At 58.4% G+C, this 22,752-nt stretch overlaps 1 protein-coding gene across 1 annotated transcript in view; it reads right to left on the bottom strand.

Annotated features, from left to right (window-relative positions):
• LOC135292341 (filamin-A-like) overlaps positions 1-22,701 on the bottom strand; it is a gene marked incomplete at its 5' end in the record, with an annotated part of 36,811 nt that extends 14,110 nt beyond the window's left edge. The window contains 23 exon segments of the mRNA XM_064406553.1: positions 930-1,196; positions 2,664-2,786; positions 3,636-3,788; positions 4,432-4,635; positions 6,012-6,176; positions 7,195-7,368; positions 8,948-9,076; positions 10,389-10,529; positions 11,898-12,000; positions 13,455-13,702; positions 14,944-14,967; positions 15,321-15,510; positions 16,296-16,427; positions 16,429-16,456; positions 16,532-16,655; positions 17,745-17,799; positions 17,801-17,860; positions 17,862-17,917; positions 18,971-19,132; positions 20,145-20,315; positions 20,803-20,914; positions 20,916-20,977; positions 22,046-22,701. Of these exon segments, the coding sequence (XP_064262623.1) occupies positions 930-1,196; positions 2,664-2,786; positions 3,636-3,788; positions 4,432-4,635; positions 6,012-6,176; positions 7,195-7,368; positions 8,948-9,076; positions 10,389-10,529; positions 11,898-12,000; positions 13,455-13,702; positions 14,944-14,967; positions 15,321-15,510; positions 16,296-16,427; positions 16,429-16,456; positions 16,532-16,655; positions 17,745-17,799; positions 17,801-17,860; positions 17,862-17,917; positions 18,971-19,132; positions 20,145-20,315; positions 20,803-20,914; positions 20,916-20,977; positions 22,046-22,701 (3,539 nt within the window).
• Positions 22,702-22,752: the final 51 nt, after the last annotated feature.

Here is a 22,752-nt window from a genome sequence, read left to right as displayed (position 1 = left end):
ACCCCAGTTTTGGGGTCCCCCATCCCATTTTTGGGGTCCCCTATTCCATTTTTAGTGTCCCCCATCCCATTTTGGGGTGCTCACCGGGGGTCCCCCCCCATTTTCAGTGTCCCCCATCCCAATTTTGGGTCCCCCATCCCATTTTTGGGGTGCTCCCAGCCTCGGCCCGCTCCAGCCCCGGCCCTCCGGCCCGGACCTTGTGTGCCCCCCACCCCATTTTTGGGGTCCCCTATCCCATTTTCAGTGTCCCCTATCCCATTTTCGGGGCCCCCATCCCATTTCTGGGGTCCCCCATCCCATTTTGAGGTGCTCACCGGGGGTCCCCCCCATTTTCAGTTCCCCCATCCCATTTTTGGGGTCTCCCACCCCATTTTCAGTGTCCCCTATCCCATTTTCGGGGCCCCCATCCCATTTCTGGGGTCCCCCATCCCATTTCGGGGTGCTCACCGGGGGTCCCGGCCTCGGCGCGCTCCAGCCCCGGCCCCTGTGTGCCCCCCACCCCATTTTTGGGGTCCCCCCCTATTTTCGGGGTGCTCACCGGGGATCCTGGCCTCGGCTCCCTCCAGCCCCGGCCCCTGTGTGCCCCCCACCCCATTTTTGGGGTCCCCCATCCCATTTTTCGGGGTGCTCACCGGGGGTGCCGGCCTCGGCGCGCTCCAGCCCCGGCCCCCCGGCCCAGCCCCTGTGTGCCCCCCACCCCAATTCTCGGGTCCCCCCTGTTTTCGGGGTGCTCACCGGGGGTGCCGGCCTCGGCGCGCTCCAGCCCCGGCTCCCCGGCCCGGACCTTGTGTGCCCCCCACCCCATTTTCAGTGCCCCCCCCGTGTTTTTGGGGTGCTCACCGGGGGTGCCGGCCTCGGCGCGCTCCAGCCCCGGCCCCTGTGTGCCCCCCACCCCATTTTCAGTGTCCCCCTGTTTTTGGGGTGCTCACCGGGGGTGCCGGCCTCGGCGCGCTCCAGCCCCGGCCCCCCGGCCCGGACCTTGTGTGCGCCGCCCTCGCCCAGGGGTCCCACGGTGAACTGGAAGGGGCTCCCGGGCACGTGCTGCCCGCGGTCCTTGACGCTGACCCGGTGCGCCCCGGTCTCCTGCGGCACGAAGCGCACGCCCACCGTGCCCCCCGCGCCGGGCAGCACCTGCGCCGCCACCGGCGTGCCCGAGGGGCCCGAGACCTGCGCGGTCACGTCCGAGATGGAGAGCTCTGGGGGAAAATGGGGAAAAAACGGGGGAAAATGGGAAAAAACAGAGTTATTGGGGGGGAAAATGGGGATATTTATGGGAAATGGTCAGTGTGGGGCCCAACACCTGCGCCGCCACCGGCGTGCCCGAGGGGCCCGAGACCTGGGCAGTCACGTCCGAGATGGAGAGTTCTGGGGGGAAATGGGGCAAAAACGGGGGAAAATGGGGAAAAACAGAGTTACTGGGGGAAAAAATGGGGTTATCGGGGGGAAAAATGGTCAGTGTGGGGCCCGACACCTGCGCCGCCACCGGCGTGCCCGAGGGGCCCGAGACCTGCGCGGTCACGTCCAAGATGGAGAGCTCTGGGGGAAAATGGGGTAAAAACACACAAAAATGGGGTTATCGGGGGAAAAATGGTCAGTGTGGGGCCCGACACCTGCGCCGCCACCGGCGTGCCCGAGGGGCCCGGGACCTGCGCGGTCACGTCCAAGATGGAGAGCTCTGGGGGAAAAATGGGGAAAATGGGGAAAAAACAGAGAAAAATGGGGAATTATTTATGGGAACTGGTCAGTGTGGGACCCGGCACCTGCGCCACCACCGGCGTGCCCGAGGGGCCCCAGACCTGCGCGGTCACGTCTGAGATGGAGAGTTCTGGGGGAAAATGGGGCAAAAACACACAAAAATGGGGTTATTGGGGGAAAAAATGCGGATATTTATGGGAAATGGTCAGTGTGGGACCCGACACCTGCGCCACCACCAGCGTGCCCAAAGGGCCCAAGACCTGCGCGGTCACGTCCGAGATGGAGAGTTCTGGGGGTAAAAACGGGGGAAAATGGGAAAAAAGGGGGAAAAAACAGAGTTATTGGGGGGGGAAATGGGGATATTTATGGGAAATGGTCAGTGTGGGACCCGACACCTGCGCCGCCACCGCGGTCCCCGAGCGGCCCAAGATCTGCACAGCAACATTGGAGATGGAGAGTTCTGAGGGAAAATGGGGTAAAAACAGGGAAAAATGGTCAATGTGGGATCCGACACCCGGGTGGTGACATCCGAGATGGAGAGTTCTGAAGGAAAATGGGGTTATTGGGGGAAATAATGGGGTTATTTAGGGGGAAAATGGGGTTATTGGGGAGAAATGGGGTTATTTAGGGGGAAAATGGGGTTATTGAGGGAAATGTTCCATGTGGCACCAATCACCTGCACGGTCACCTGAGAGTTCTGGGGGTTTGAAAAGGGAGAAAAAAAGGAAAAATAAAAAAGAAAGGGGGGCAAAAAGGGGGGCAAAACACTCAGGACACCCCCAGGACCCCCAAACCCCCCCCTAGATCAGTCAAGACCCCCCCAAGGACCCCCCAAACCCCCCCAGAACACCTCCAGGGATGCTCGGGGGCTCCCTGAAGACTTGAGGACCCCCAAAACCCCCCTGAGACCCCCCCCAAACCCCCCCAGGACCCCTCCCCGGACCCCCCCGGACCCCCCAGCCCCTCACCCGGCATTTTGAGGCTGAGGTCGCAGGGGGTGCCCACGCTGGCCTCGGGGGGGGCGCGGCGCCGCCGGGTGATGCTCTCGCGCACGCGGCCCTCGCCCGTCACCTTCACCGAGAAGGGGCTCCCTGGGGGGGGTCTGGGGTCAGCCGGGACCCCCAGAGACCCCCCAAATTCCCCCAGGACCTCCCTAAAAATCCCCAAATTCCCCTGAGTTCAGACCCCTCCCAAATCCCCCCAAAATCCCCCAAACAAGGCTCCCCTGAGCTGGCACCTTCACCCAGAAGGGGCTCCCTGGGGAGGGGGTTTGGGGTCAGACGGGACCCCCAGAGACCCCCCAAATCCCCCTGGAATCCACAGAGCCCCCCAGACCCCAAAATCCCCCAAATGAGGCTCCCCCAGACCCAGCACCTTCACCCAGAAGGGGCTCCCTGGGGGGGGTCTGGCGACAGCCAGGACCCCCCAGGACCCCCCAAAACACCCCCAGTCTGTCCCAGTGTCTCCAGATCCCCCCCCAGTCCATCCCAGTATCTTCCAGTGTCCCCCAAATCCCCTCCCAGTGTCCCTCCAGTCCCTCCCAATGTCCCCAAACCCTTTCCCAGTTCCTCCCAGTTCCCTCCCAGTGTCCCCAATCCCCTCCCAGTCCCTCCCAGTGTCCCCAGTGCCTCCAGTCCCTCCCAATGTCCCCAAATCCCCTCCCAGTCCCCCCCAGTCCCTCCAAACCCCCTCCCAGTCCCTCCCAGTCCCTCCCAGTCCCCCCCAATCCCCTCCCAGTCCCTCCCAGTGTCCCCAAATCCCCTCCCAGTCCCCCCAATCCCCCCCAATCCCCTCCCAGTCCCTCCCAGTGTCCCCAAATCGCTTCCCAGTGTCCCCTAACCCCCTCCCAGTCCCCCCCAATCCCCCCCCCAATCCCCCCCCCAATCCCCTCCCAGTCCCTCACAGTCCCCCCCAATCCCCCCCCGTGCCCCGGTGCCCACCGGGCACGTGCTGCTCCCCGAACTTCACGGAGATGATGTAGTTGCCGGGCTCGGTGGGGCAGTAGGACACGCGGCACGTGCCGTCCTCCAGCTCCTCCGTGGTGATGTCCACCTTGCTGGGGCCCTCGATGGACAGGCTCAGCCCCCCGTAGCCTGGGGGGGGGCACGGGGTCAGGGCACACCCCAAAAACCCCACCCCAAAAAACCCCAAATCCGCCATGTTTCATAAAAACCCTAAAATACCATAAAAAACCCCAAAAATACCCCAAAAAACCCCATTAAAAAAACCCTCACCGGACAGGATCCGGCTTAGCCTGGGGGGGGCATGGGGTCAGGGCACACCCCAAAAACCCCAAAAAATACACCCCAAAAATAACCCCAAATCCCCAAACCCCAGTGTCCCCCCCTCCCAGTGCCCCCAAATCCCCTCCCAGTCCCTCCCAGTGTCCCAGTCCCTCCCAGTGTCCCCAAATCCCTTCCCAGTGCTTCCCAGTGCTTCTAGATCCCCTCTCAGCCCCTCCCAGTGTCCCCAGATCCCCTCCCAGTCCCTCCCAGTCCCTCCCAGTGCCCCCAAATCCCCTCCCAGTGTCCCCAGTGTCCCTGTCCCCGTGTCCCCAGTGTCCCAGTGTCCCAGTCCCTCCCCGTGTCCCAGTCCCTCCCAGTGTCCCCCTTGTCCCCAGTGTCCCCGTGTCCCAGTGTCCCCAGTCCCTCCCCGTCCCTCCCCGTGTCCCCAGTCCCTCCCAGTGTCCCCAGTCCCTCCCAGTGTCCCAGTCCCTCCCCGTGTGCCCAGTCTCACCGGCCTGGCGGGTGTCGATGGTGAACTGGGCGGGCTGGAACGTGGTGCCCTCGCTGAGGCCGGGCCCGCGCAGCTGCACCCGCGACGCGTCCCCGAGCTCGGCCTGGCTGATGGTGACAGCCAGGGGACTGCGCGGCAGCGGCTGGCCACCCCGGGTGACATGCACCAGGTGCTCCCCCACCTCCTGGGGGACAAACGAGATCCCTGCGGGGACAGGGACATGTCACACAGGGACACGGGGACAGGGACATGTCACACATGGGGACAGGGACACAGGGACAGGGACATGTCACACAGAGACACAGGGCACAGGGCACAGGGACAGGCTGGCCCCCGCGGGTGACATGCACCAGGTGCTCCCCCACCTCCTGGGGGACAAAGGAAATACCTGCGGGGACAGGGACATGTCACACGGGGACACGGGGACACACAGACACAGGGACATGTCACACATGGGGACAGGGACATGTCACACGGGGACACAGGGACACAGGGACACAGGGACAGGCTGGCCCCCGCGGGTGACATGCACCAGGTGCTCCCCCACCTCCTGGGGGACAAACGAGATCCCTGCGGGGACAGGGACATGTCACACATGAGGACAGGGACACAGGGACAGGGACATGTCACACGGGGACACGGGGACACGGGGACACACAGACACAGGGACATGTCACACAGGGACACAGGGACAGGGACACACAGACACAGGGCACAGGGACACAGGGACAGGCTGGCCCCCGCGGGTGACATGCACCAGGTGCTCCCCCACCTCCTGGGGGACAAAGGAAATACCTGCGGGGACAGGGACATGTCACACATGGGGACAGGGACACAGGGACAGGGACACACAGACACAGGGCACAGGGACAGGGACATGTCACACGGGGACACGGGGACACGGGGACACACAGACACAGGGACATGTCACACGGGGACACAGGGACAGGGACATGTCACACACAGGGACACACAGACACAGGGACAGGCTGGCCCCCGCGGGTGACATGCACCAGGTGCTCCCCCACCTCCTGGGGGACAAAGGAAATACCTGCGGGGACAGGGACATGTCACACATGGGGACAGGGACACAGGGACAGGGACACACAGACACAGGGCACAGGGACAGGGACATGTCACACGGGGACAGGGACATGTCACACACAGGGACACAGGGACAGGGACACCACGGGTGACATGCACCAGGTGCTCCCCCACCTCCTGGGGGACAAACGAGATCCCTGCGGGGACAGGGACATGTCACACAGGGACACGGGGACAGGGACAGGGACACACAGACACAGGGACACAGGGCACAGGGACAGGGACATGTCACACACGGGGACACAGGACCTGGCTCAGGTCACTCTCCTCAATGTCCCCAGTGTCCCCAATGTCCCAGCCATGTCCCCAATGTCCCCAATGATGTCCCCATACCGAGGTGGCCGTCCCGGAGCCGTTTGAGGGTGCAGGGCTCGCGGCGGCCCGAGGGCGCGGTGACGGTGGCGCTCAGCTGGCTCAGGTCCCTGTCCCCACTGTCCCCAATGGTGTCCCCAATGTCCCCAATGATGTCCCCATACCCAGGTGGCCGTCCCGGAGCCGTTTGAGGGTGCAGGGCTCGCGGCGGCCCGAGGGCGCGGTGACGGTGGCGCTCAGCTGGCTCAGGTCCCCGATGTCCCCCATGTCCAGCGGGATCTCGGCCGAGGCGCCCACCTTGAGGTGGGACTGGCGCAGGGAATCGTCACCTGCGGGGTCACACAGGGGTCACACAGGGGTCAGGGGTCACACAGGGGTCACCCAGGGGACAGTGGGGTCATTTTTGGGGTTTGTGGATTTTTCTCATTTTTTCAGGGTTTTTTTCATTTTTTTCCCAATTTTGGGATTTTTACCCATGATCTGGGCAGTGAAGGGGCTGCCAGTGATGTGCCCCAGGTGTGTTTCCCAGGGTTTTTGGGGGATTTTTCTCATTTCTCAGGGGTTTTTTTGGAAGGGTTTTTCAGTTTTTTTGTTGTGTTTTTAAATTTTTTTTCCATTTTTTCCCCAATTTTGCCATTTCTCACCCGTGATGCGGGCGGTGAAGGGGCTGCCCGCGATGTGCCAGTGACCCCAGGTCAGGTTTTTAGTGGGTTTTTTGGGGTTTCTGTGGGTTCTTACTCATTTTTTCAGAGGGTTTTTTCTGTTTTTTCAGGTTTTTTCTTTTTTTTCCCATTTTTTCCCAATTTTGGGTTTCTCACCCATGATGCTGGTGGTGAAGGGGCTGCCAGCGATGTGCCAGTGACCCCAGGTCAGGTTTTTTGGGATTTTTCTCATTTTTTGGGTTTTTTTTCAGGTTTTTTTTCAGGTTTTTTGTTGTTTTTTCAGGTTTTTTTCGTTTTTTTTGTTATTTTTTCCCCAATTTTGCCATTTCTCACCCGTGATGCGGGCGGTGAAGGGGCTGCCAGCGATGTGCCAGTGACCCCAGGTCAGGTTTTTAGTGGGTTTTTTGGGGTTTCTGTGTGTTTTTGCTCATTTTTTCAGAGTATTTTTTAAATTTTTTCAGGTTTTTTTACATTTTTTTGTTGTTTTTTCCCCAATTTTGGGTTTCTCACCCGTGATGCGGGCGGTGAAGGGGCTGCCCGCGATGTGCCAGTGACACCAGGTCAGGTTTTTAGTGGGTTTTTTGGGGTTTCTGTGTGTTTTTGCTCATTTTTTCAGAGTATTTTTTAAATTTTTTCAGGTTTTTTTCATTTTTTTGTTGTTTTTTCCCAATTTTGGGTTTCTCACCCGTGATGCGGGCGGTGAAGGGGCTGCCCGCGATGTGCTTGTCGTTGTACTTGACCACGATGCCGTAGTCGCCGGGCAGCACGGGCAGGTAGGACACGGAGCAGGTGCCATCGCCGTTGTCCTGGCAGCTGATCTCGGCCTTGGAGGGACCCTCCACGGCCAGCGACAGCCCCCCTGGGGACAGGGACATGGGGACATGGTCAGGGACAGCCCCCCTGGGGACAGGGACATGGGGACACGGTCAGGGACAGCGACAGCCCCCCTGGGGACACGGGGACAATGACACAGTCAGGGGACAGCGACAGCCCCCCTGGGGACAGGGACATGGGGACACGGTCAGGGACAGCCTGGCAGCTGATCTCGGCCTTGGAGGGACTCTCCACGGCCAGTGACAGCCCCCATGGGGACAGGGACATGGGGACATGGTCAGGGACAGCCCCCCTGGGGACAGGGACATGGGGACATGGTCAGGGACAGCGACAGCCCCCCTGGGGACAGGGACATGGGGACATGGTCAGGGGACAGCGACAGCCCCCCTGGGGACACGGGGACAGTGACAGGGTCAGGGGACAGCGACAGCCCCCCTGGGGACAGGGACATGGGGACACGGTCAGGGGACAGCGACAGCCCCCCTGGGGACACGGGGACAATGACAGGGTCAGGGGACAGCGACAGCCCCCCTGGGGACAGGGACATGGGGACACGGTCAGGGACAGCCTGGCAGCTGATCTCGGCCTTGGAGGGACTCTCCACGGCCAGTGACAGCCCCCATGGGGACAATGACATGGGGACACGGTCAGGGGACAGCGACAGCCCCCCTGGGGACAGGGACATGGGGACACGGTCAGGGGACAGCGACAGCCCTCCTGGGGCCATGGGGACAGTGACAGGGTCAGGGGACAGCGAGAGCCCCCCTGGGGACACGGGGACAATGACACAGTCAGGGGACAGGGTCAGGGACAGCCCCCCTGGGGACAATGACAGTGACAGGGTCAGGGGACAGCGACAGCCCCCCTGGGGACACGGGGACAATGACACGGTCAGGGGACAGCCTGGGACAGGGACAGCCCCCCTGGGGACAATGACAGTGACAGGGTCAGGGGACAGCCTGGGCACAGGGACAGCCCCCCTGGGGACAGGGACTGTGTGAGGGACAGCCTGGGGACATAGCCAGGGCCAGGGACATGGGGCCAGCTGTCCCCTGATCCTGTCATTGTCCCTTGTCCCCAGGGCGGCTGTCCCTGTTGTCCCCTGACCCCCCGCTGTCCCCCACTGTCCCCAGCTGTTCCCTGACCCCCCGGTGTCCCCACTGTCCCTGCTGCCCCTGGTGTCCCCTGACCCCCCGGTGTCCCCGGTGTTCCTGGTGTCCCCACTGTCCCTGCTGTCCCCGGTGTCCCCACAGTCCCGGTGTCCCCAGTGTCCCCACCCTCCCCAGCTGTCCCCGGTGTCCCCAGTGTCCCCTGGCCCCCCGCTGTCCCCAGTGTCCCCACAGTCCCGGTGTCCCCAGTGTCCCCGCTGTCCCCAGCTGTCCCCACAGTCCCCGCTGTCCCTGGTGTCCCCACAGTCCCGGTGTCCCCGGTGTCCCTGGTGTCCCCAGTGTCCCACCCTCCCCAGCTGTCCCCAGTGTCCCCGCTGTCCCGCTGTCCCCAGTGTCCCCACAGTCCCGGTGTCCCCAGTGTCCCACCCTCCCCAGCTGTCCCCGGTGTCCCCGGTGTCCCCGTGTCCCCACAGTCCCGGTGTCCCCGTGTCCCACCCTCGCCGGCGTCCTTGGTGTTGACGGTGAAGGTGGCCGGGCGGTTCACGGTGCCGTGGGTCAGCCCGGGCCCGTAGGCCGTGACGTGCCCGCTGTTCACGTAGTCCACGTAGAACTGCAGGGGGCTGCCTGGGGGGGACACAAACGGGGACACCGGGGGGGTCACAGCGTGTCCTGACCCCCCCCCCCGGTGTCCCCAAACTGTCCCCAAATCCCCCACGGGGACAGTGACCCCAAAACAAACCCCCAAAACCACCCCGAGTGACCCCATAACCCACACAGAACTGCAGGGGCTGCCTGGGGGGACACAAATGGGGACACTGGGGGGTCAGGGGACACCCCGAACCCCCCCCAGTGTCCCCAAACTGTCCCCAAATCCCCCACGGGGACAGTGACCCCAAAACAAACCCCCAAAACCACCCTGAGTGACCCCATAACCCACACAGAACTGCCTGGGTGGCTTTTTTATCCTCAAAACCTCCCAAACCCCCCCAAAATTCACTCCTGGCTGCTCCTTTAGGGTTCCCAACAACCCCCAAACACCCCCAAAATTCCCAGAAATCCCCCAAATTCCCGTTGTTACCAGGGATGTGGATTCTGTCACACCGAATGTCCATCTCGTGCAGCCAAAACCCCTCAAACACCCCCCAAATTCCCGGAAATCCCCTGAAATCTCCCAAATTCCCGTACCTGGGATGTGGATGCTGTGGCAGCGGATGTCCATCTCATGCAGCCAAAACCCCCCAAACCACGCCAAAACCCCCCAAAATCCCACTCAAAACCCCCCAAATACCCCCCAAATCCCACCCAAAACCCCCCCAAATTCACTCCTGGCTGCTCCCCGGGGTTTCCCAACACCCCCAAAACCCCCCAAATTCCCATAAACCCCCCAAGTTCCCATTCTAACCAGGGATGTGGATGCTGTCGCAGCGGATGTCCATCTCGTGCAGCCAAAACCCCTCAAACCACCCCAAAACCCCTCAGATCCCACCCAAACCCCCCTCAAATTCACTCCTGGCTGCTCCTTTGGGGTTCCCAACACCCCAAAATTCCCATAAATCCCCCGAAACCCCCCAAATTCCTATTTCTTACCTGGGATGTGGATGCTGTCGCAGCGAATGTCCATCTCGTGCAGCCAAAACATCTCAAACCACCCCAAAACCCCCCAGATCCACCCCCCAGATTCACTCCTGGCTGCTCCCCTGGGGTTCCCAACACCCCCAAAACCCCCAAATTCCTGGAAACCCCCCAAGTTCCCATTGTTACCAGGGATGTGGATGCTGTCGCAGCGGATGTCCATCTCGTGCAGCCAAAACATCTCAAACCACCCCAAAACCCCCCAGATCCCCCCCCCAGATTCACTCCTGGCTGCTCCTTTGGGGTTCCCAACACCCCCAAATTCCCATAAATCCCCCCAAACCCCCCAAGTTCCCGTTCTAACCTGGGATGTGGATGCTGTCGCAGCGGATGTCCATCTCGTGCAGCCCCGCCTCGCTGGGCGCGAAGCGCACGGTCACCGTGCCGTCCTTGTTGTCCGTGATGTCCGGGGTGGCCACCTTGCCCGAGGGCATGCGCACCTCACCTGGGGACACACCTGGGGTCACCTGGGGTCACCTGGGGTCACCTGGGACAGCTAGGGTCACCTGGGGTCACCTGGGACAGCTGGGGTCACCTGGGGTCACCTGGGACAGCTGGGGTCACCTGGGGACAGCTGGGGACACTTGGGGACATCTGGGAGGGAGTCCGGGGTGGCCACCTTGCCCGAGGGCATGCACACCTCACCTGGGGTCACACCTGGGGTGACCTGGGGACAGCTGGGGACAGCTGGGGTCACCTGGGGTCACCTGGGGACACCTGAGAGGGGCTGGGGACACCGGGGACATCTGGGAGGGGCTGCAGGGGCCACCTTGCCCGAGGGCATGCGCACCTCACCTGGGGGGACACGGGGTCACCTGGGGTCACCTGGGGTCACCTGGGACACCTGGGACAGCTGGGGTCACCTGGGGTCACCGGGGGTCACTGGGGTCAACTGGGGACAGCTGGGGACAGCTGGGGACACTTGGGGACATCTGGGAGGGACTGGGAACAGCTGGGGACAGCTGGGACACCTGGGATACCTGGGGACACCTGGGGTCACCTGGGACAGCTGGGAGGGGCTGGGGACACCTGGGGACACTCAGAGATTTTTGGGGTATTTTTTGGACTGGTTTGCACTCATTTTGGGCTGGGTTTCGGGATGATTTTTGGGCTGGTTTTTGGAGATGTTTTTGGACTGACTTTGAGGTATTTTTGGGCCAGTTTTGAGGTATTTTGGGCTGGTTTTGGGGCTGACTCTGAGGTATTTTTTGGGCTGACTCTGAGGTATTTTTTGGGCTGACTCTGAGGTATTTTGGGCCGGTTTTGGGGCTGACTCTGAAGTATTTTTGGGCTGATTTTGATGTATTTTTGGGCCAGTTTTGGGGCTGACTCTGAGGTATTTTTTTGGCTGGTTCTGAGGTATTTTTGGGCTGATTTTGGGCTGGTTTTGAGGTATTTTTGGGCCAGTTTTGGGGCTGACTCTGAGGCATTTTGGGCCGGTTTTGGGGCTGACTCTGAGGTATTTTGGGCCAGTTTTGGGGCTGACTCTGAGGTATTTTTGGGCTGATTTTGAGGTATTTTGGGCCGGTTTTGGGGCTGACTCTGAGGTATTTTGGGCCGGTTTTGGGGCTGACTCTGAGGTATTTTTGGGCCAGTTTTGGAGCTGACTCTGAGGTATTTTGGGCCGGTTTTGGGGCTGACTCTGAGGCATTTTGGGCCGGTTTTGGGGCTGACTCTGAGGTATTTTGGGCCGCTTTTGGGGCTGACTCTGAGGTATTTTTGGGCCAGTTTTGGGGCTGACTCTGAGGCATTTTGGGCCAGTTTTGGGGCTGTTCCAGGAGCCCCCCACCCCGACCCCGGGGTGTCCCCTCACCCGTGATCTCGCCCTTCTTGATGGTGAAGGGGATGACGAGGTCGAAGGGCCGCAGCCCGGCCATGTCCAGCCCGTTGACCCCCAGCAGCGGCCGGTCCGTGGCCTGGGGGGCACGAGGGTCAGCGCGCCCCAAAAACACCCAGCACCCACCTTTCACCCCAAATTCACATCTTTCCCCCCTTTTTATCCCATTTTCCCCGTTTTTTTCCCATTTTTCCCCTGTTTTTCCCTTTTCCCCCCTGTTTTTTGCCCATTTTTCCCCACTTTTTCCCATCTTCTCCCCATTTTTCTGCGGTTTCCCCCCATTTTTCCCGGTTTTCCCCATTTTTACCCTGTTTTTCCCCGTTTCTCACTCCCCATGACCTGGAAGGGGCTGTTGGGGATGTGCTCCACCTGAATCTCACACAGATCACACATTTCCCTCTATAATCCCCATTTTACCCCGTTTTTACCCATTTTTCCCCCGTTTTTACCCATTTTCCCCCCGTTTTTTCCCATTTCCTCCCCATTTTCCCCCGTTTCTCACTCCCCATGACCTGGAAGGAGCTGTTGGGGATGTGCTCCACCTGAACCTCAGATTTCCCTCTATAATCCCCATTTTTACTCCATTTTTTCCCATTTTTACCCCATTTTTACCCCGTATTTTCCCATTTTCCCCCCATTTTTTCCCATTTCCTCCCCGTTTTTCCCCGTTTCTCACTCCCCATGACCTGGAAGGGGCAGTTGGGGATGTGCTCTCCCCCAAACCTCACGCAGATCCTACATTTCCCTCTATAATCCCCATTTTTACCCCAGTTTTACCCCGTTTTTACCCATTTTCCCCCATTTTTTCCCATTTTTCCCCCGTTTCCTCCCGTTCCTCACTCCCCATGACCTGGAAGGGGCAGTTGGGGATGTGCTCCCCCCCGAACCTGACGCAGATCCCACATTTCCCTCTATAATCCCCATTTTTACCCCATTTTTACCCCGTTTTTACCCATTTTTCCCCCATTTTTACCCATTTCCCCCCCGTTTTTTCCCGTTTCCCCCCGTTCCTCACTCACCATGACCTGGAAGGGGCTGTTGGGGATGTGCTCCCCCCCGAACCTCACACAGATCCCACATTTCCCTCTATAATCCCCATTTTTACCCCAGTTTTACCCCGTTTTTACCCATTTTCCCCCATTTTTTCCCATTTTTCCCCCGTTTCCTCCCGTTCCTCACTCCCCATGACCTGGAAGGGGCAGTTGGGGATGTGCTCCCCCCCGAACCTGACGCAGATCCCACATTTCCCTCTATAATCCCCATTTTTACCCCATTTTTACCCCGTTTTTACCCATTTTTCCCCCATTTTTACCCATTTCCCCCCCGTTTTTTCCCGTTTCCCCCCGTTCCTCACTCACCATGACCTGGAAGGGGCTGTTGGGGATGTGCTCCCCCCCGAACCTCACACAGATCCCACATTTCCCTCTATAATCCCCATTTTTCCCCCGTTTTTACCCATTTTTCCCCCGTTTTTACCCATTTTCTCCCTGTTTTTTCCCATTTTTACCCCGTTTCCCCCCGTTCCTCACTCACCATGACCTGGAAGGGGCTGTTGGGGATGTGCTCCCCCCCGAACCTGACGCAGATGACGTATTTGCCGGGCTGGGGCGCGGTGTAGAAGATGTCGAAGGTGCCGTCGGGGTTCTCCACCACGTCCACGTCCACCTCGGAGCCGTCGGGCGTGCACACCGAGCACGTCACCTTGCCCTTGCCGGCCGCCTTGGCGTCCACCGTGATCAGCGTCTGCTCGCCCAGCTGGATCGTGGGGCCCAGGCCGGGTCCTGCGGGAGCCGCGGGTCAGGAACCCCAAAATGGGGCAAAAAACCCCGAAATGGGGCAAAAAACCCCAAAAATGGGGTCAGGAACCCCAAAACGGGACCCTTTGGGGTCACCATGATCAGCGTCTGCTCGCCCAGCTGGATCGTGGGGCCCAGGCCGGGTCCTGCGGGAGCCGCGGGTCAGGAACCCCAAAATTGGGGCAAAAAAACCCAAAATGGGGCAAAAAAAACCCAATATGGGGGTAAGAAACCCAAAACGGGACCCTTTGGGGCCACCGTGATCAGCGTCTGCTCGCCCAGCTGGATCGTGGGGCCCAGGCCGGGTCCTGCGGGAGCCGGGGGTCAGGAACCCCGAAATGGGGCAAAAAAAACCCAAAATGGGGCAAAAAAACCCAAAATGGGGCAAAGAACCCCAAAATGGGGTCAGGAACCCCAAAACGGGACCCTGTGGGGCCACCGTGATCAGCGTCTGATCGCCCAGCTGGATCGTGGGGCCCAGGCCGGGTCCTGCGGGAGCCGGGGGTCAGGAACCCCAAAATGGGGCAAAAAACCCCAAAATGGGGCCAAAACCACCAAAACGGGGCCAGGAATCTCAAACTGGGACTCATTTGGGGAGGTCTGGAATAGGAACCCCAAAACAGGACCAGGAACACCAAAATGGGGACAAGAATCCCAAAATGGAGACAGGAATCCCAAAATGGGACCAGAAACCCAAAATGAGACCCATTTAGGGGACATATGGAACACAAATCCCAAAACGGGGCCAGGAACCCAAAATGGGGCCAGGAACCCCAAAATGGGGCCAAAAACCCCAAAATGGGGCCAGGAACCCCAAAAATGGGGCCAGAAATCCCAAACTGGGACCCATTTGGGGACATCTGGAACGGGAACCCACTGGAAACCCCAAAAGGGGGACAGGAACCCCAAAACGAGACTCATTTGGGGTCACCATGATGGGACCCCTTTGGTGGCCCCAAAACGGGACCCCATCATTAATTTTGGGGGGCCCCATCATTAATTAAGTTTGGGGCTCTACCATCAATATTTTTGGGGGGGTTCCCCATCATTTAACTCGGGTTCCTCCCACCCCAAACCCCCTCCCAACCCGACCCTCACGCCCTCCCCTGTTTTCCCCCCTTCCCCTCATGCAGGGACATTTTTGGGGTGCGAAGGGGGCTCGATTTTGGGGTGTAAAGGGGGGGTTTTGGCCATGCTCCCCCCCCCAAACCAAGCCGTGCTCTTACCTAAGCCGTGACCTCCGATGGAAACTACAGCGTGGGGGGGGTGGGCGTGGGGGGGTGGGCGTGGGGTGGGGTGGGCAGAGAAGCAAGAAATCCAGTGAGACACAGCCGTGAGACCCCAAAAACCCCCCAAAACCCCCCAAAATCCCCCAAAACACCCCCAAAAATCCCCCTTTCCCCCTCAGTGCAGCCGTGCCCCTTTCCCAGCAGGGTTGTGCCCCCCCCATTCCTGAGGGGGTTTTCGCGGTGGTTTCTCCCATTCCTGAAGTGGCATCCCCCATTTTGGGGGGGGGTTCCCCTGTAGTTTTTGGGGTGTTTTTTCCCATTTTTGAGGTGTTTCCTCCCAATTTTTGGGGGTTTTCCCCCGTTTCGGGGCTCACCAGTGACCGTGCACTTGCTGGCGTCGCCGGTGGGCACGGCCCGGATGCGGTAGGGGGAATAGGGGATCTCGTCCCCCCCGTATTTGATGAGGATGGTGTAGCGGCCGGTCATGTCCGGCACATAGGACACGGTGTAGGTGCCGTCCTGATTGTCCCGGATCGAGGCCTTCTTGGGCTTCCCCTCGGGATCCTGAGGGGAAAAGTGGGAATTTCGGCCATTAGTGAGGTGAGAATGGGAATTTGGGCAGTTTGGGGGTGTGAAAAAGGAACTGGGAAAAAGAAACCCAGAGCTCCTGGGTTGAGGACATGTTCTCCTGGGATTCCCCTCAGAATCCTGAGGGGGAAAAGCTTTTCCTGAGGGCAAAAAGTGGGAATTTTGACAGTTGGTGAGGTGAGAATGGGAATTTGGGCAGTTTGGGGGTGTGAAAAAGGAACTGGGAAAAAGGAACCCAGAGCTCTCAGCTGGGTCATGCTCCCTTGGGACTCCCCTCAGAATCCTGAGGGGAAAAAGCTTTTCCTGAGGGGAAAAAGTGGGAATTTTGGCCATTGGTGAGGTGAGAATGGGAATTCTGGTGGTTGGGAGGTGGAAAATGGGAATTTGGGCAGTTTTTGGGGTGTGGGGTTGGATTTTAGGGCTGGGAAAAAGGATCCCAGAGCTCCTGGGTGGGGTCATGCTCTGTTGGGATTCCCCTCAGCATCCTGAGGGGAAAAAACTTGGATTTAGGGGACGTGGTGTGGGTTTGGGGGTAGAAAAGTGGGAATTAGGGAATGTAGAACGGGGTTTTGGGGGGAAATGTGGAAATTAGGAACTGTGAGGTGACTTTGGGGCCACCAGAGCACAAAAACTCTCACCTCCACCACCAACCCCCCCAAGACAAATCCCAAAACCACCCCCCTCCAACACTCCCCACCTCCCCCAAACCCCCCAAAATCCCACCCCCGAACCCCCTGAAGACCCCCAAACCCCGCGGGCACCGTGATCTGCACGGCCAGCAGCCCCTCGCCGGCGTCCTTGGCGTCGATGGTGAACTCCACGGGCAGGCTGGCCGGCACTCCCGTGGTGTTGAGCCCGGGGCCGCTCGCGCACGCTACCTTGCTGGCGTCGTGCGGTGGGCAGCGCCTTCACCTTGAAGGGGCTTTGGGGAGAATTTTGGGGTCAGGACACCCCCAAAACTCGCGGGGAGCCGCCCGAAATGTCCCCCCGGGCGCACCTGCGCGGCACCTCCTGGTCGCCGTAGCGCACGGAGATGCTGTAGGGTCCCTCGCGGGACGGCACGTAGGACACGCGCTGCGTGCCGTCGCCGTTGTCGGCCACGTCCACGGGCTCCAGCACGCCTGACGGGGGGAAATGGGGTTTTTTGGGATTTTTTGGGGTTTTTTTTGGGGGTTTTTTATGGGGTTTTGGGGGGGTTTATGTGGGTTCAGGGAGGTTGGGGTGTTGTGGGATAGGTTGAAAAGATTGTAGAGAAACATGAAAGTCACTGCAGGGTAGGGCAGGAATTATTAAAAAGGGGGATGGGGTGGCCCCAAATATCACAGGGTGACCCAAAAGCCCGTTGGGCAGGTCCAAAAGCACACAGCGTGCACGAAAATCCTACAGGGTGCCCCAAAAAGCACACAGGGTGCCCCAAAAGCCCATTGGGCAGCCCCAAAAGCACACAGGGTGTCTCAAAATCCCACAGGGTGTCCCAAAAGCTTACAGGGCACCCCAAAAACCCATAGGGCAGGCCCAAAAATCCTATAGGGCAGCCCCAAAAGCACATAGGGTGCCCCAAAAGCACATAGGGCAGCCCCAAAAGCACACAGGGTGTCTCAAAATCCCACAGGGTGTCCCAAAAGCCTACAGGACACCCTAAAAACCCATAGGGCAGCCCCAATATCCTATAGGGCAGCCCCAAACCACACAGGGCAGCCCCAAAATCCTATAGGGCGGCCCCAAACACACAGGGCAGCCCCAAAATCCTATAGGGCAGCCCCAAAATCCTATAGGGCAGCCCCAAACCACACAGGGCAGCCCCAAAATCCTATAGGGCGGCCCCAAAAGCCCATAGGGCAGCCCCAAAATCCTATAGGGCAGCCCCAAAAGCCCATAGGGCAGCCCCAAAATCCTATAGGGCAGCCCCAAAAGCCCATAGGGCAGCCCCAAAAATCCTATAGGGCAGCCCCAAAAGCCCATAGGGCAGCCCCAAAATCCTATAGGGCAGCCCCAAAAGCCCATAGGGCGGCCCCAAAATCCTATAGGGCAGCCCCAAAAGCACACAGGGCAGCCCCAAAAACCCATAGGGCAGCCCCAAAATTCCTATATGGCAGCCCCAAAAGCACAGAGGGTGCCCCAAAATCCCTCAAATCCCCCTCTAAAATACCATAAAATCCCCCAAATCCCATAAAACCCCCTCCAACACCCCCCGAATTCCCCCCCAGGACCTTTGGGGCCCTGGACTTTGATGTCCAGCGGGGCCACGCCGGTCTTGGAGGTGTCCCACGGTGAAGGTCTGGGGGACGTTGGCCCGGACGTGGCCGGGGGTCAGGCCGGGACCCCCCGCAGGACACGCGGGACGCGTCCACCACGTCCGACACCGGCACCTGGAACGGGCTCCCTGGGGGGAAATGGGAGTTAGGGGTCACCAGGGGGGAAAAATGGGATTTAGGGGTGTGTGGGTGGTTGTTTGTGGGGAAAATTGATTTAGTGTCACCAGTGGAAAAAACCAGGATTTAGGTGGTGTGGGGTGGGTTTGGTGGGGAAAACCCAGGATTTAGGGGATGTGGGGTGGGGTTTGGGGGGGAAAAAATGGGATTTAGGGGTGTGTGGGTTGGGGTTTGGGGTTACCAGGGGGAAAAATGGTATTTAGTGGTCACCATGGGAAATCCCACAAAATCTACCATAACGCCCCAAAAAATCCCCCTAAAACCTCCCCAAAATAAAATCTTGAAAATCGCCCTGAAAAACACCCAAAAAATTTCCTGAACAATCCCATAAAAATCCCTCCAAACCCTCCCCAAAAAATCTCCAACCCAAAAAATCATTCCATAAAACAATCCACCAAAATCCAATCATACCCAAAATTCAAAAAATCCACAAAATCAAAAAATCCACAAAAATCCACAAAAACAATTCCCAAAAAATCCCAAAAACATCCCAAAAAATTCCCAAAAAAATCCCCAAAAATTCCCAAAAAATCCCCCAAAAATTCCAAAAAAAATTCCCAAAAAGTCCCCAAAAATTCAAAAAAATTCAAAAAAATCCCAAAAAATTGCCAAAAAATTCCCCAAAAATTCCCAAAAAACTCCACAAAATTCCCAAAAAATTCCCCAAAAATTCCCAAAAAATTCCCAAAAAATTCCAAAAACATTCCCAAAAAATCAAAAAAAATCCCAAAAAATTCCCAAAGATTCCCAAAAATTCCCAAAAAAATCCCAAAAATCCTCAAAAATTCCCCAAAAATTCCAAATAATTCCCAAAAAATTCCCAAAAAAATCCCCAAAAATTCCAAAAAAATTCCCAAAAATTCCCAAAAAATTCCCCAAAAATCCCCCAAAAAATTCCAAAAAATTCCCCCCCCCAAAAAAAATCCAAAAAAATCCCAAAAATTCCCAAAACATTCCCAAAAAATTCCCAAAGCATTCCCGGCGTTCCGGCGCGCGGGGCTCACCGGGGACCTGGTGGCCGCCGTAGGTGACGTTGAGGCTGTAGGTGCCGGCCTCGTACGGGACGTACTCCACGGAGCAGCTGCCGTCCTTGTTGTCCGTGCACGACATCTTGGCTTCCGAGGGACCCTCCACGGCCAGGCCCAGGCCCCCCGTGCCGGCCCCCCCTGGACGGGGATTGGGGTCATGGCAACAGGGATTTGGGGTCATGGGGTAGGGGGGGATTTGGGGTCATGGCAACGGGGATTTGGGGTCATGGGATAGGGGGGCATTTGGGGTCATGGCAAGGGGGATTTAGGGTCATGGGATAGGTGGATTTGGGGTCATGGGAGGGGGGGATTTGGGGTCATGGGAGGGGGGGGAAATGGGATTTGGGGTCATGGGATAGGGGGAAAAATGGGATTTGGGGTCATGGGATGGGGGGGAAATGGGATTTGGGGTCATGGGAGGGGGGGGGAGGTGGGATTTGGGGTCATGGCAAGGGGGGGAGATGGGATTTGGGGTCATGGAGAGGGGGGGGAATGGGATTTGGGGTCATGGATGGGGGGGAATGGGATTTGGGGTCATGGGATGGGGGGAAATGGGATTTGGGGTCATGGGATGGGGGGGAAATGGGATTTGGGGTCATGGGAGGGGGGGAGATGGGATTTGGGGTCATGGCAAGGGGGGAATGGGATTTGGGGTCATGGTGGCCAGGTTTGGGGAATAACGGGGGTTTAGGTGGAGCAGGAGATGGAGATTCTGATTTGGGGAATTCCCAGCAGGATTTGGGGCTCTCCCAGCAGGATTTTGGGAATTCCCATTGGGATTCTGGAGATTCCCAGTGGGATTTTGGGGAATTCCCATTAGGATTCTGGGAATTCCCATAAGGATTTTTGGGGATTCCCATCCGGATTTTGGGGATTCTCAGTGGGATTTTGGGCATTCCCATTGGGATTTTGGGCATTCCCATTGGGATTCTGGGGATTTGGGGAATTCCCATCTGGATTTTGGGGATTCCCGTTGGGATGTTGGGGATTCCCATCAGGATTTTGGGCATTCCTGTTGGGATTTTGGGAATTCCCAGTGGGATTTTGGGCATTCCTGTTGGGATTTTGGGCATTCCCGTTGGATTTTGGGAATTCCCGTCAGGATTCTGGGCACTCCCGCCGGGATTTTGGCATTCCCACGGGGAGCGGCGCTCTCACCGGGTCTCCACGGTGAACTTGTTGGGCTGGTTGGTGGTGCCGCTCTGGATGCCGGGGCCGTGCACCCGCACCCGGGTGGGGTCACAGCCCTCGGTGACGGGGACACGGAACGGGCTCAGCGGCACCGGGGCCCCCCCGTAGGTCACGTCCACCTTGTGCAGGCCTGGGGGGCAGCGGGTCACCCCAAATCCCACCACCCCACCCAAAGCCCACCAAACATCCCTTAGAACCCTTCAACACCCACCAAAAATCCCCCAAAATCCCTCAAGTTGCCCAAAATTCCTGCAAAATCCCTCAAAAGTCCACAAACCCATAAATGTCCCCCCAAGTCTCTCAAAATCCCTTAAAATTCCCCCAAAGCCCCCAAAATGCTCCAACCCCCCACCCAAAAAAGCTACAAAATTCTCCCAAATCCATAAAATCCCTCCAAATCCTCTGGAAATCCCCCCAAATCCCTCATAACCCCCCAAAAAACCTTAAAATCCCTCAGAATATCCCAAAACCCTCAGAATCCCCCCAAATCTCCAAAATTCCCCAAAATCACCCCAAAATCACCCTAAATCCCCATAAAATCCCCCCCAAATCCTTCAAAATATTCCCAAAATACCCCAAATCTCTCAAAATCCCTCCGGAATGCCGGGTGCGCTCACCCTCCTCGTAGGGCGTGTACTCCACGTGGTAGGTGCCGTCACCCCGGTCCTCCACGAAGGTCTCGGTGACGTTTCCGGAGGGGTTGGACACCAGGGCCTTGACATGGGGACCCGCCGGCCTTGGACACGGCCCGGGCGTCCACCTCAAACTCCGTCACGGCCTCGCGGAACACGGCTGGGATGGGGAAACGGGGCTGGGGTCAATGGGGTCTTTTTCCAACCCAAATGAACCCAACCCAACTCATCCCAACCCAACTCAACTCAACCCAAATCATCCCAACCCAACCAAACTCAACTGAACCCAACTCAAGTCAACCCAACTCAATCATGCCAAGCAACCCAACTCAACTCATCCCATCCCCAACTCAACTCAACCCAGCCCAACCCAACTCAACTCAACCCATCCCAACTCAACTCAACCCATCCCAACCCAACTCAACTCAACCCAAATCATCCCAACCCAACCAAACTCAACTGAACCCAACTCAAGTCAACCCAACTCAATTCAACTCATCCCAATTCAACCCAACCCAACTCAATTCATGCCAACCAACTCCAACCCTCAACCCATCCCAACTCAACTCAACCCATCCAAATTCAACTCATCCCAACCCAACTCAACTCAACCCAAATCATCCCAACCCAACCAAACTCAACCGAACCCAACTCAAGTCAACCCAACTCAATTCATGTCAAGCAACCCAACTCAACCCAACCCAACTCAATTTGTCCCAGCCAACCCAACTGAACTCAATCCATCCCAATTCAACTCAACTTAACTCAACTCCACCCAAATCATCCCAACCCAACCAAACTCAACCAAAACCAACTCAATTCATGCCAAGCAACCCAACTCAACTCAACTCATCCCAATTCAATTCAACCCAACCCAACCCAATTCAACCCAACTCAATTCATGCCAACCAACTCAACTCAACCCATCCCAACTCAACTCATCCCAATTCAACTCAAACTCAACCCAACCCAACCCAACTCAATTTGTCCCAGCCAACCCAACTGAACTCAATCCATCCCAATTCAACTCAACTCAACTCCACCCAAAATCATCCCAACCCAACCAAACTCAACTGAACCCAACTCAAGTCAACCAACTCAATTTGTCCCAGCCAACCCAACTCAAACCAATCCATCCCATCCTCTCCCAACTCAACCCAACCCAACTCAACTTGTCCAAACCAAATTCAACTCAACCCAACCAAACTCAACCAAACCACCCCCAAACTCACCTTTCCTTCCACGCCGGGCCCGTACACCTTGATGCCGGACGTATCCACGGCCGCCGGCGCCGGCTCCACGCGCACGGTGCTGGGGAAGTGCGGCACGGGCTGCCCGCCGTACTCCACGGTGACGGTGTGCACGCCGGCGCTGCGCGGCGTGTAGGCAATGGTGTAAATGCCGTTGCCGTTCTCCTCCACCCTCACGTCCGCCTGCGCCCCGGCTTCCGAGGCGATGCCGATGGTCAGCTCGGCCGTCCCCGCCCGGCTGCAGTCCACGCGGAAGCGCGCCGGCTGGCCGGCCGTGGCCTTCTCCAGCCCCGGCCCTTCGCAGGTGACCTTGGAAGGGTCGAACTTCGGCCGGATCGGCGCGCGGAAGGGCGAGCCCGGGATGTGGGCGCCGGCGAAGAGGATGTTGATGTTGTAGTCGCCGGGCTCCGTGGGCAGGTAGGACACCGAGCAGGTGCCGTCGCCGTTGTCCTGGCACTCGATTTTGGCCTCGCAGGGCCCCTCCACGGTCAGCCCCAAACCGCCCGTGCCGGCGCCTTTGGTGTCGATGGTGAACGGGGCCGGAACCCCTGCCAGGCCCCCCTGGAGACCGGGGCCGAAGGCACGGACCTGGGGAGATGGAAGGGTTGGGTTGGGTTGGATTAGTTGGGATGGGCTGAGTTGGATTAGTTGGGTTGAGTTGGGATGGACTTTGTTGGTTGGGTTG

This window comes from Passer domesticus, unplaced genomic scaffold (genome assembly GCF_036417665.1).
Source record: "Passer domesticus isolate bPasDom1 unplaced genomic scaffold, bPasDom1.hap1 HAP1_SCAFFOLD_301, whole genome shotgun sequence".
In the NCBI taxonomy this organism is placed as follows: domain Eukaryota; kingdom Metazoa; phylum Chordata; class Aves; order Passeriformes; family Passeridae; genus Passer; species Passer domesticus.
Note: the sequence above shows the minus strand (reverse complement) of the source record. Positions and strands in the feature narration are given on the sequence as shown.